The sequence below is a fragment of the Zalophus californianus genome, chromosome 5 (genome assembly GCF_009762305.2).
Source record: "Zalophus californianus isolate mZalCal1 chromosome 5, mZalCal1.pri.v2, whole genome shotgun sequence".
NCBI classification, from domain to species: Eukaryota; Metazoa; Chordata; class Mammalia; order Carnivora; family Otariidae; genus Zalophus; species Zalophus californianus.
Window position 1 is genome coordinate 31,220,448 of NC_045599.1, and position 13,447 is coordinate 31,233,894.

The 13,447-nt window shown below is 36.2% G+C and overlaps 1 protein-coding gene across 7 annotated transcripts in view; it reads right to left on the reverse strand.

Moving 5' to 3' along the window:
- The window catches only part of FAM13B (family with sequence similarity 13 member B), an 89,281-nt gene that overhangs the window by 59,868 nt on the left and 15,966 nt on the right, over positions 1 to 13,447 (reverse strand). For 2 of the 7 annotated variants that reach the window (XM_027604875.2, XM_027604879.2), the window contains exons 2-7: positions 9,560 to 9,726; positions 8,119 to 8,310; positions 7,484 to 7,696; positions 6,317 to 6,494; positions 5,873 to 6,014; positions 2,162 to 2,260 (exon numbers count right to left, since the gene is read on the reverse strand). In XM_027604875.2, the coding sequence (XP_027460676.1) occupies positions 2,162 to 2,260; positions 5,873 to 6,014; positions 6,317 to 6,494; positions 7,484 to 7,696; positions 8,119 to 8,275 (789 nt within the window). In that variant the 5' untranslated portion in view covers positions 8,276 to 8,310; positions 9,560 to 9,726. Of the gene's footprint in view, positions 1 to 2,161; positions 2,261 to 5,872; positions 6,015 to 6,316; positions 6,495 to 7,483; positions 7,697 to 8,118; positions 8,311 to 9,559; positions 9,727 to 10,143; positions 10,163 to 13,447 lie in introns of those variants that run through there. The other 5 variants (XM_027604880.2, XM_027604881.2, XM_027604876.2 and 2 more) reach the window with 4 other exon arrangements.

The window sequence follows — 13,447 nt, forward strand, 5'->3', positions numbered from 1 at the left end:
CACTAAGAATATGAGTAAGAAAGTACACAATGAAAAGCCTGCACACTGCAGTTAGTTAACATTAAAAAATCTTCATTTCCAATCAGTTTTATAGACTGATAGTTATAAAGACTTATAAGTGACCTCTCCAATTTCCAGGTGCATTTAACAAGTGATTTTAATATAGGACAAGCGCTGGAAAAGGGCAGAGAAATTTTGCCTTAAGGTGTTAACTATGTTTTAGAAAATGTCAGCTAACTTCTAAATGATTCAGATGGAGTTTTTCATGAAGAGACTGGACCTTACAAGAGGGAACTCATTGCTTTGGTCAGTAGCACAACTCAAGGCTGTAATTCTCTTTCTGGCAGGGGCTATAAAATGTCTTCCATTATCAAGCTGGCTACATAAGTAAACGATCACTCTAATAAAAAGACAATGAATAATATCAGAGAAGGAAAACCAACAAAGTATTTCCAAATGAGAAAAACTTTTCAAGCTATCCCAAAGAAGAAACTAGCCATAAATTGTCTTAACATCTTTTATAATTTAATAGTAAGTCATTAAAAACACTGAGCAGTAAAAGTATACCTTTATCCATTCTAGCCAAATGCACTGGAACTACCTAAAATAAATTTACCACTATGTGTAAGAGTGGTGCTCTTTCCAGACAGTCAAACATAGTTGCTACAATACCCTCAGAAAGTAAACTTTAACCAGAAGATAGGTAATTTCTCTGTGGCATTCTACCACACTCGTAATCAGCAAGTACAGACTGCCTGCTTTCAAGTGTAATACAGTAAGTACTTAAAAGCCAGACTATGAAGGCAGAAAGATATATGTTCACATTCCTACTGTGCCCTTAACTGCCCCTCAACTTACTTAACTTCTCCAGGCCTATGAATAAAATGGAAATGCTGTACATACTACCTACCTCATAAGGCTAGTTGAAAGGATTAAATAATATATGCAAACTCTTCTATAGTGTCTCTCCATACTAAGCAATAAATAGCTATCATTATAACTGGAATTGTTATTTCTATATAGCACAGAGCCTAGTTTCTACATGTAACATCACTTTTTTTTTTTTAGAAAACCAGACAGTATTTGCCACCCAAACTAAAGCAGGAGCCCTCAACCACTGGTATATCAAGGTCACTAGTTATCTGGGTTACTAAACATTCATTATTAGCAATAATACTTAAAGACCTCAATTTGTGAACCACTTACTTTATATATATAAAGCATATGCAGCAGATTCAGCTGAATTTGTTGTGCTTCTAACTGCTAACCCTTATCTATCCCCTATCATGTTGAACAATGATGAAAATACTAAAAATCATTAAATGATTATTAACTGAAAGGTAAGATTTATACACAAAGGTAAAAATTTCATATGGTAAATCAGTTTTTTAAACTGAATCAAATGGAAAATAACCCTCATTCTCCTTGTATGTATTTAATAAATTAATGAAATTCAAGAATATACTTAACATCCACCTGGTAACTCAAGCAAGAAAAAATAATGGCAAGAAAATATTGTTTTCAGAGGTATTAAATGGGAATTACTGTGGCTGATCAATAAAGGTTTGGGCACCACAGTAGAATATTTAAAAAAAAAAATTTTTTAAGATGGTTATTTAAACTGAGAATAAATATTTATTCACTCCACAAATTTTTAGTACAGAGTACTGCTATTTTTAACATGCTACAGCATGTTTTAAAAACTAGTTTGTGCCTACAGTCAATAGCTCTTAGGAACTATAAATACCTTATACTCAGTTACACTGAGTATATTATAGTCAATTCAATAAGCTTTATGTAAACTAATTGACATTGTCCAGTATTTTCACCAATAATCATCCAGTAAGATATGACATGAAAAGTAGCCTAATGGGATTTTCTTTTCCCCCATCCTATCTCCCAGGCCTCCCAATATAACTCCCTGCAGTAAGAAATGACTAAATTAGTTTGGGTAAGAATAAGTATTAAAAACTTAAAAATGCCATCTCTCACCCCACACTTCAAAAGTCCTTAATCCTCTCCTTGTCAACCTGACCTTCTGCTTATCAATGCTGTATCTGTTCCTAAGTTATTCTGAATCTGCCCTATATATGCAACTGCCTCAACTCCATTCATGGAAAACCACTCACTCCACTTACGGAAAACCCTCATCCATACTTACATCTCTTCTTTCTTTGACTGCTGTAATTCCCTTCTCTAGGGCCTCGTGAAATGCCTGCTCTCCAGACTCCAGCTTGTGGAGAACGCTGCTACCTGCCTTCTCAAATGTATAAAGAAACATAATTATCACCTACATCTTCAAACCACTCTACTGAATTTGCATTCATGTAGGGATCCCATACAAAGAACCTGTCCACCAACTCTGGGTCATTTCTCAAACACTCCCTATTCATCATCGCCAGTCATCTCTCTCATACTATTAATAGAAATATCTACCACCTTGAAAAGGTCTAGCAGCCAAATACTTGCATTAATGGGAGGAAACTCCAAGAGAAGAGAGCATGAGATTAACTTTGCTTCCTTCAAATATCACAATCAGAAGAAAAATAATCAAAGCATTGCAAGGATGGGCCAGGTCTACCCATATCTTTAAGTATGGGGATAAGAAATTAGCAGTATTTAAATTAGGTCAATTTGAAAATACAACCAAAATGTGCGAAGTTTGAGGAAATTTTACTTTCACTCAATACATTATCACTTCAGCCTCACAAGTCAAATTGAAGTTATTACATCTGCTTTAAAGAAAGCTTTCAGATATCTGTTCTACTATTGTAACCTATAGTTCAGAAATGCGATTAAAAGAGATAAGAAACCAGATTCAGGTAATTAGCAATAGGCCAAAATAATGAAATATACATCCCGGTCTCCTACAACTCACAGCACTACTCCATTTATTGAGTATATTCTACTCAATATGCTAACATCCTCTTTTCTTTTTTAAAGATTTTATTTATTTATTTGGGGGGGTGAGAGCAGGGGGAGGAGGAGAGAGAAAGGGACAGGAAGACTCTGCAATGAGCATGGAGCCCAACATGGGGTTCAATCTCATGACCCTGAGATCAAGACCTGAGCCGAAATCAAGAATTGGACACTCAACTGACTGAGCCACCCAGGAACCCCTAACATCCTCTTTTCTATCCACAGGCAAATCTGCAGAATTCAACATTATGTCCTGATGTTTATTAACCACTATTCTATTTAATGTAAAGCACAACATATGTTAAGTTTTCTTAACGTTTTCTAGTGCTTAAAGAAATATAAAAATACAAATGCATTACATGTGAGTTATTCCACTGTATGTAAGGAAGCTGAAGGTAGCAGAAATAGCAGAGAATTACACACAACATAAAACATAGTCAAGGCATACCCTGAAGACTTCAGTCATCAAGATATAAATATTAGGGCAAACTGGCATCATCATTTTCTTACAAGTCAAATCTTCTTAGAAACGTACAAAATGAGTAACACACACGTATGCATATTATTTCATTTTGAGCAGCCATTAATTTTAACTAAATAAATCACTAAACTAAAACATAATTTAAGATTTTATTTTCTTTAAATAACCTCTACACCCAACTTAGGGCTTGAGCTTACAACCCTAAGATCAAGAGTCACACCTCTACCAAATAAGCCAGCCAGGCACCCCTCAACTAAAACTTAAAGAAAAGAAGTGGCACACAAGTCCCCAAAGATGGGATTTCTTACGGGCATCAAAAGACATTAATGATTTAAGGAATATCTACCTCCTTGCCCTCTTCTTATTTTATTTTTTTTAAGTTTGTTTTTTTTTAAGATTTTATTTATTTATTTGAGAGAGAGAATGAGATAGAGAGCATGAGAGGGGGGAGGGTCAGAGAGAGAAGCAGACTCCCTGCTGAGCAGGGAGCCCGATGCGAGACTCGATCCTGGGACTCCAGGATCATGACCTGAGCCAAAGGCAGTCGCTTAACCAACTGAGCCACCCAGGCGCCCTTGTCATTTTCTTTAAAGCAAGAATAATTTTGAAGAGATGTGTCAATTCTTTATTCTAACCAAGTTTTTAAGTCAGGAACTGTATATGATAGTTAGAAGTTCAAAAAATATGCCAAAAGTTCCATGGATCACTGATTCTGGCTACACATTCTACCCACCCACTTGGTTTACTTCACAAATGTATACATATGCACACTGTTTTCATCCTCAGTTTACACATTACAAACTGCAATTTGTCTTGTTACAGTTTCCTTAAAGTTCCTGATACTTGAAAAGAAGGGGAGGGATGGAAGGAAAAAGGGAAGAAGGGAAAGAGGGAGGGAAAATCAGACAACAATATGAATGCTTACATAAAGAAAACATGGAAAACTAAGGAAGGTCTCAACTCCAAATATTAAAAAGACTTACCCATAAAAGTTCACAACAGTACAGAAACTCTTTTTAAAAAAAAAGATGGGCTACCCAGAAAATAAAACTCCTAAATTCACATTATCAGAACCAAGACCTGTAAGAACTAATGAAAATCTGTATGATAAACTACCTTTCAAGAGTTGCTGCTTCCTAATTTAAAAACAAATGAAGAGAAGCCACCCAATATGAATCAATAAATAATTACCATATAATTAATCATCAAAACCTGGATACATACGAGAGTGAAAAGAAGAGCTACTAATAATTACATGAGAAAGAGACATAAACCAGGACTCTTCTGAGAAAATGGGGTATACTAACACCTTTCCAAGTGGAGATCAGTACAATAAATCAAATCATAATGTTGCATCCATACGATAGAGATCTTTGCAGTGAAAACAAAAGAATATGCTCTCTATATTCCAGTAAGAAAAGACTTCCCAATACACTATTAACAGACTTAAAAAAAAAAACACATGGTGCAAAACAGTGTGTGCAGTATGCTACTTTCCTGTTAAAAAACTAAGCAAATATTTACTTACATTTGCATAATGAAACTCTGGAACAAACACAGAGAAAACCAACATGGGGGCAAAGGAGTGGATATGGGTAAAAGCAAGAAACTTTAGTGAATATTTTTTTTTTAACCAGGTGAATGATTTACTCATTAAAAAAGTAGCAACCACACCCCATGCCCAAAATATAAGTAACTTCATAGGTTTTAAACTAAAAAAGTTTGTTGGACAAATTATTTCACTTCAGTGCAAAAGAAAAACCTCCACATAGACCTAAATTATAAATTCTAAACATGAAAAGTCTGAATTAATGTGGCTTTACAATAAATTACTGTGCATCAATATTTTCATTTCATGAAGGAGAAAGTAACCAGGTTCTTGTACTATCTCAACCATCAAGGCACAGAACAACAAAATATAATGTAGCCAGAAATTGGATGTTAATTTTCCAAAGTCACAAAAGTTAAAAAACTACCGTGATGCTTCCCAATACAATGACTGCACCGGTCTACTGACTTGTGACTTTCATCAAGAAAAACTTCCTATTTTTTAAAGTTTGTGTGAACTTTGTATTGAATCTATCCCTCCACCTTCTATTTCTCACCCTTTGCCTACATTCCTATATGCTAAGTTTCTTTGCAAAAAAAAAAAAACAAAAACAAAAAACACCACTCTATTCTTACAAAATAAACAATGCTTAAGTTAGAAGGAAAACATGCAAACCCCACAAAATATCTAACATATACTCTGCCTTCAATACCCTTTCCTTATTACTCAAATTGAGAACAACTTATTCAGAAAAAAATACCACATTCATACATTACATGGATGTGTCACCCATGATTACATGTAATAACCAAAAGAACTGCTTTGTTTAGTACTTAAAAGGTCCACCTGAGTTTGTGCCAAGCCCTAAAAAGCATATTCTTTAAAAATTCTCCCTCCAAGTAGGGTATTTAAAATATTCTTACCTGTTCAGTAATTGAACTCAAATCATTAGATGAGAAATCTTCCTCTTCATTCTCAAAAAACTCATAGTAATTTTCCAGAAGTCCAGCCATTATCCTGCTCACTATTTCTTGCTCTTTCAGATCTTCCACATCTGTGTAAATGCTAAGAATAAAAGTCTAAATTGAATTGAGAGTCCTTAAATCAAATACAGGTAAAATTAGAAGACAACCAATGAGTCACTTAATAAACCTGAGCAATTTATGTCATCATTCTGTGCCTCAGTTTTCCCATCTGTAAAGCCTACCTAATTTGTACCCTCTTCACAGAAATGCTGGATTAATCAGATCTACTATAAAAAATAATGGTTCACCAACCAACCTATGATCATTGGCAGATAGTATAATGACTCTATTTCACAAATTCAATTTTTTTTTGATTACATAAAAATTTGTGGAAAAACTTACTGGAAGACATCTGGACCAAAGACAGCAGCCAAAGAGTTTGCAGACCAAATTTCTTCATGATGTGATGCTACATTGGCTAAAAATCTACACAGAAACTTTAACAAACTGTAATTAACAGGTGGAAGCTGCTGTAAAAGGAACCTCAACTTTCTTCCAAATTCATCTTCATTATTATAATCTATAAAAACATAATGACAGGTTTTTTTAATGAAGTAAAAGCAAAGCTCAGATATTTTGCCAGGTTCACATTACTCCACCCACATCACCTTTTTACTATTAACAATTCAAAACCTCTTCACTTCCTCTACCAGAGGCCAAATGCCTTAGAGCTTCACATTTCACTTATTAAGTGGAAGAGAGGAGTTGGAGAAGAAGGAGCTCAACCCCCCAATTGCTGAAGGATGTTTTCCTCATCTATTACTCATCGGCCCAAATTCTCTAATTTATTTTTTTTTAATTCTCATCATACTGTCTCTTGCATGACTGTACCTGTATTTCCAAAGCACTGCCAACTATAAGAAGTCAGAATGCACTGACCAATGCTAGTCAACAACTATGAGTGAACAAAGAAGATTTAACCCACACCACTGAAAATCTCACCAACAAATACAAATCAGCCTTTCTTTTCTTTATTTGGCTTAAAGTCTGATGTCCAGATTGGTATTTTATTTCCTTCAGGCAGGAGTCCAAGAACAAGGTCCAAGTATATTCTGAACCTGGAATCAGAGATGTACTTCTGGTTTTTCCTAGGACGTTCTATCAAACCAGAGATAAATAATATCTTACAGCAACATTACCACTAAGGAACAGCACTATCTTTGGGTATTATGCCACACATACCACTTTATATGTATTTCTCTTCTTTCCCAACCCTCCTATTCCTTGTTCTTGTCTCCTGCCTTGCCTTCTTCTCCTCCTCCTCCGCACCCTGTAGCTTAGGTTTCCTAAGACCAATCATAAAGGTAAATAGGACTACAGGGATCGAAGAAGTTGCCAGTACCTTGACTAGACCATACAGACCCAAAAAGCATATGTCCCCAAATGCGAACATGAGAAATGAATCTCAGAACTACAATAATTACTGTATACATGTCAAAATTTCTACAAGATAAAAAGACTTTGAAATCAATGGTAAATGACCGATTGGTAAGAACCAAAGTATACTACCTTGAGAAAGCTGCATCAAGTGAATATGCAAACTGCCAGGGATGACAGGTTCAGGAAGTTCTTGGAGGAAAAACCTAAGGAGACTAATAGCCGAGGGAACATCTGCTTCCTTGACCAGGTCCACCTCCTCCCCGCTGTCATATCTCTGCCGAAGCCACTCCACTGTCTCAGCATTTCCATTGACTTGAAAAAGTCCTTGTTGCTCCAGACCTCCTACATTAGTTCAAAGTAAAAATTAAAGAAGCTTCAACTTCAACTACTTGGCCGTATATATTCATTTTCCAATCAACTTAAAATACTCACTTTTGAAAAGCCCTTCTTGGCTCTCCTTACTGGGCTAAACACCTTCAGATCACACATTTAGACACATACTATCTCTGTCCCGAGGGATAATCTATTTTATCCACCCCACCTCCATTAAAAATATTCCTCTTACCACCCCACTAAAAAATGCTATATGCTGGGCATTTCTAAGTATATGACTTTACATAAGAAATTTCTATCACTTTTCCTTACTATATTTTGGACTTTCCACACTGGGGGAAAAAAAAAAAAAAGAAAAAAATCCAAGGTCAAAAGGGATAAGTTGTGTTTATTAAAACAAAGGCTAGCCCTCAAGGTAAGGAAATGTATACCATGTTCCTCAATATAGTCCACAACGTGGCGGACTATGAACGGAACCTCATTGTCTGGATGTCCTCCCTGCTGCAGCTCATCAAGTGGAATTCCAAATATTTTGTTAGCAAGAACGGAGTTGCAGTTACTCAAGGAAGGGGAGGAGCTCTTCCTCATATCTTTTTTGCAGCCAGAAATCAAAGCTGTCTTTTCTGCCAAATGAAAGACAAAAACAAAAACAAAAACAAAAACAAAAAAAAGACTAATAATCAACAGGTGACAATATGATTAAATACATTACAAAAAATGCTTTACACCTGAATGTGTTTTTTTATCATTACATATGTTCCAGTTTTCAGGCCCACAATGTATTCTACAAATAAAGCTCAATACAATCATCCATTTTCTCTACTAGTTTGTGCATTTATCAAACAATGGCAAATTCATCATTAAACTTAACAAAGGACATTAATGTCCCAAAGACAAATTAAGGGGCAAATGTGGCTCCAAGAGGACCTTTACTGACCAAGCTTAATGACACAGGTAAAAAGCCAAACCCAATCATTTCTGGACTGTGCTATATGAAGCACATCTAACTTCTTAATTTATAAGCACCCAAAACAGGAAAGAATCACTTTTTATAAAGTACTGGGCTGAAAATCACTTTTTATCAATGATGGGCTAGTAAGAACAAGATCAACCAGCTCTTATTTCTACATGACAGAGCAGCCAAAATATGTTTTTATAAATGAAGGAATTTTTCAGTTCTAGACATCAACTTTCAAATGGGAATGTTCATCAATCCTGCTGTTTCATTAATTACTGCAAAGAAAAATTTCCACAGCCAGTCTCGCTCAGGAGAAATGTTATTTGTCTTAACTTTGTAGGAATGGTGATCAGTAAAGCAGTGAAAGAAAACAATGTTTCAAATATCTGAAGCATCAGAGAACAAGTAATCCCAAGAAAAATTTGTTTCCTAAAATACTTATTACTTCATGTGGGAAATTAGTATTTTCAAAAGAAAAACTTTTTTTTGAAAAAAAGTTGTTAATGAACAAAATGACACCAACTGGGCTTTTTTTTCATCACACCAGAGAAACAATTCCTTTCTCACTACAAGAGAGAACAGAGTAAAACAATAAATCTACTCAATATTCTAAAGTTTACAAAAATAACTTCTATGTAAGTTACATAATAGCTGTACCCCAGTCAATCAAGAGTGTCGCAGTGTGACTGGGAAACAATCCATTCAACTTACAGAAACAACAGAAATTAACTCAGGGGAAGTAAAATGCCATAAATTTATATAATTTAGACAAGCAAAATCCATTCTTCAACATATCTGGTGCCAGCTAATAACTACAAAACCTCAAGTTAATAATCAAATAGCAGCAACAGGAGATAAACTCCAAAATTCCTGTGGATTTATACAGCATGGGAGTCACCATTTTGAAAACTTACCTTTGAGTACTTAAACACCTAAGTTTAAAAAATGGCTTCTGCACCAGCTACCCTCACTGAGCAAGCATTCTTTTGTCATTTATGGCTGTTTGAGATTATGGCAGAAGATCAGCCTGTAGTTCCTCATTGAAGAAACACAGAACTCGATCAGTACTTCAGCAGTTAATCTAGAAGAAAAAAAACAATTTTCATTTCCTAAACCATCTCATATTATGAGAAGCAACTAGAATAAGCAGTGAAATCCATTTAGGAGGGTAACTATACTGAAAACCATTCTTCTGCCTGAAAATTTGCCCGTGACTTAGTTAGAGGCAAAATCTTGCACAAGGTTTCAAATTATGATGGCCAACCTGGATAAGAATCTTTCTGGTAAAAACAAATAAAAGCATTACAAAGGAGAATCTTTAACAGTACAGATCTTCAGAGATTACACCACTCAATCCATTTTCTTCAATGGATCCTTCATTTGAACACACACACACCCCGCCCACCTCCACTGGGTCCTCATATACTCAGAACAAACACAGAAACATTTTCAGATCAAAGAAATGAAGACATGATTTTAAGCTTGGAAAAGCACTTACGTACTTTCTTCTTTTCTTTGTATACAGCAAATATTTTTTTAGCAAGAATGCAGTTGTCTGAACTTTCTGGTTTGGAGAGACAATACCACATGTTGGAAAAAAGCACTTAACAGAACCAGAAAAGCTAACATTCAAATATTAACTCCACCATCCTATACGTGTGACTCCCATGTCTTCATGTCTCTAATCTCAGGTTTCCTTTATATAAGAGTAATAACTATACAGCTGTTTAACTGAGGTAATACATGAAGGTAGTAGACAGAGAACCAGTTTTCTTTCTTCTTTGTATTAAACGTTAAAAGACCAGCAAACAGGCTGGGGAGAGAGGAGACCTATTTGACAATGCGTTTAATATTTGGTCTCATTTGTGAACTATTATTTCATCACCCCCTGTGAATTCCAGTAATCTACTTTAAAAACCTTTTAATAAGCTCAGGACACTATGCTACAGCACTCTGCTCAAGAGAGTCCAGGTAAGCAGAAGAGTAGTATCATTCAGTGTGATTTTCAAAAATGGCACCTGGGTGGCTCAGTCGTTAAGCATCTGCCTTCAGCTCAGGTCATGATCCCAGGGTCCTGGGATCGAGCCCCGCATCGGGCTCCCTGCTCAGCAGGAGGCCTGCTTCTCCCTCTCCCACTCCCCCTGCTTGTGTTCCCTCTCTCTCAGTGTCTCTCTCTGTCAAATAAATAAATAAAATCTTTAAAAAAAAAAGAAATAATTTAACTTAAAAAAAAATGTCTTATTAGTAACATATACGTCCAGGAGGAACATGAAAAATGGAGGGGAAGGAAAACCACATTCCCACAACAAATCTTCGGTAGATGATTACTTCCCAAATATCCTGAAATGCCTGCTAAAACATGTAGCCTATTCACCTGAAACACAGCTTCAAAGTTAAGTTACAGATCTTTTAGAGAGGTTAACTTCAGGGATAAAATGTTTAATGAACTTATAGTAAAAGTCAGGTTGATATCTTCATGACATAAAGAAAAAGGGGATTTGCTTGATGTACAGTAAATGAACACTCATTAGAAGAGTTTTGTCAGAGGCAAGTTCTATGTTCACTAAAATGGGTACTCAAGTGTTTCTGTGCCTTGTCAATGAAACCAGGAATCAGCACAGTGCAAAAGCATTTAGACTGGAGAGTGGCCCAAAATAACATTCCTGCAAAATGCAAAGTAGTTTTGACATTATTTAATCCTGTTCCCCACTCCCTGTCAGAGCTTAAATCATGTAAATATTCCCTTTCTATCTGTAGTGGGTTCAACAGTGTTCCCCAAAAAACTCATGTTCACCCAGGAGTTCAAAATGTGAACTTACTTGGAAATAGGATCTTTGCATATGCAATTAGTTAAGGATCTCAAGAGGAAATCATCCTGAGGGTGCCTGGGTGGCTTGGTCAGTTAAGCCTCTGCCCAGGGTCCTGGGATAGAGTCCCATGTTGCACTCCCTACTCAGCGGGGAGCCTGCTTCTCCCTCTCCCTCTGATGCTCCCCCCTGCTTGTGCTCTCTCTCTGGCTCTCTCTCTCAAATAAAATCTTAAAAAAAAAAAAAAATCATCCTGGTTTTAGGGTGAGTCCTAAATCCAATGACTGGTGTTCTTATAAGAAGACAGAACACATAGAGACACAAAGAGGGGAAGAAGGCCATGTGAAGATGGAGGGAGAAACTGCGAGTCATGCTGTCACAAGACAAGAAACACCAGGAGACACCAAAAGCTGGAAGAGGCAAAGGAAGATTCCTCCCCAGAACCTCTGGAGGGAATATGGCCCTGCCCACACCTTGATTTGAGCTTGCTGGCCTCTCTATATCTGTGAGGAAAAAATTTCTATTGTTTTATTAGTTATTCTGTTTTAGTAATTTCATTACTACAGAAAATTCATGTGACATCTAAACTACAAAATCCAATCATCAAAGAAAATAGTAGCAGGTACCACAGAAAAATGTCCCAAAGAGATGTGATGTAATGTCTTAGAATCAATAAAAGCAAAGAAAGCAGTTAATCAATAAAAGGCTTGACAAGAGAATACAATGTTCAGACTTTCAAAGTAACCAATGATTTCCAAAAGCATAATTTTATTATAAATCAGAACAGCAAAATCATTTTAAGATTTTTTTTAATTTTAAGTACAATATACCCCCCCAACATGGGACTCAAACTCCCAACCCCAAGATCAAGAGTTGCATGCTCTACTGACTGAGCCAGCCAGGCGCCCCTAAAACAGCAAAATCATGTTATATACAAATGACTGTTGCCTCCTATAGTGGTACTGACAACAAATAAGAAATCATTTTGAATTTTATATCATGAGACAAGAGCGATTAAAAAAAAAGGCAATTAAATACCAATCTTCAATAACAGTGGGTGATAAGTACATTCAGGAAAGTGTACCTTCATCTACCAGGCTATCAACTTGAGTTCTGCTGAAGATCAAGGTATTTCTGCATTCCATTCAGTTCCACTTATATATACGTATATATGATAGCAACATACACATTTCTTAATAGCACAGAATCTTTTCTTTTAATTAACATATTATGTATTACTTGTTTCAGGGGTACAGGTCTGTGATTGATCAGTCTTATGTAACATCCAGTGCTCATGACAATACATACCCTCCCTAATGTCCATTACCCAGTTACCCCATCCCCCCACCCAGCTCCCCTCCAACAACCCTCAGTTTGTTTCCTAAGATTAAGAGTCTCTTATGGTTTGTCTCCCTCTCTGATTTCATCGTTTCATTTTTTCCTCTCTTCCCTATGATCCTCTGCTTTGTTTCTTAAATTCCACACATCTCACATCAGTGAGATCATACGATACTTGTCTTTCTCTGATTGACTTATTTCACTTAGGATAATACCCTCTAGTTCCATCCATATCATTGCAAATGGCAAGATTTCAGGGTTTTCTTGATGGCTTAGTACAGAATCTTCTAAATTTTAAATACCTAATAAAATTCGTAGAGAGGAGCTTTTCAAAAAAGTTAGAGAACAACATCTATACAATGGACAAATAACTGAGCTCTTACAATATGCCAGGAACTGGGCACCTGGGTGGCTCAGTCGGTTAAGGGACTGCCTTTGGCTCAGGTCATGATCCTGGATTGAGTCCCACATCGGGCTCCCTGCTCAGTGGGGAGTGTGTTTCTCCCTCTGACCCTCCCCCCTCTTGTGCTTTCTCCCAAATAAATAAAATATTAAAAAAAAAATATGCCAGTAACTATTTTAAGGGCTTTATTATTTTTCTTAAAAGTTTTAATTTATGGTGGGGGGGGCGCCTGGGTGGCTCAGTCGTTAAGCGTC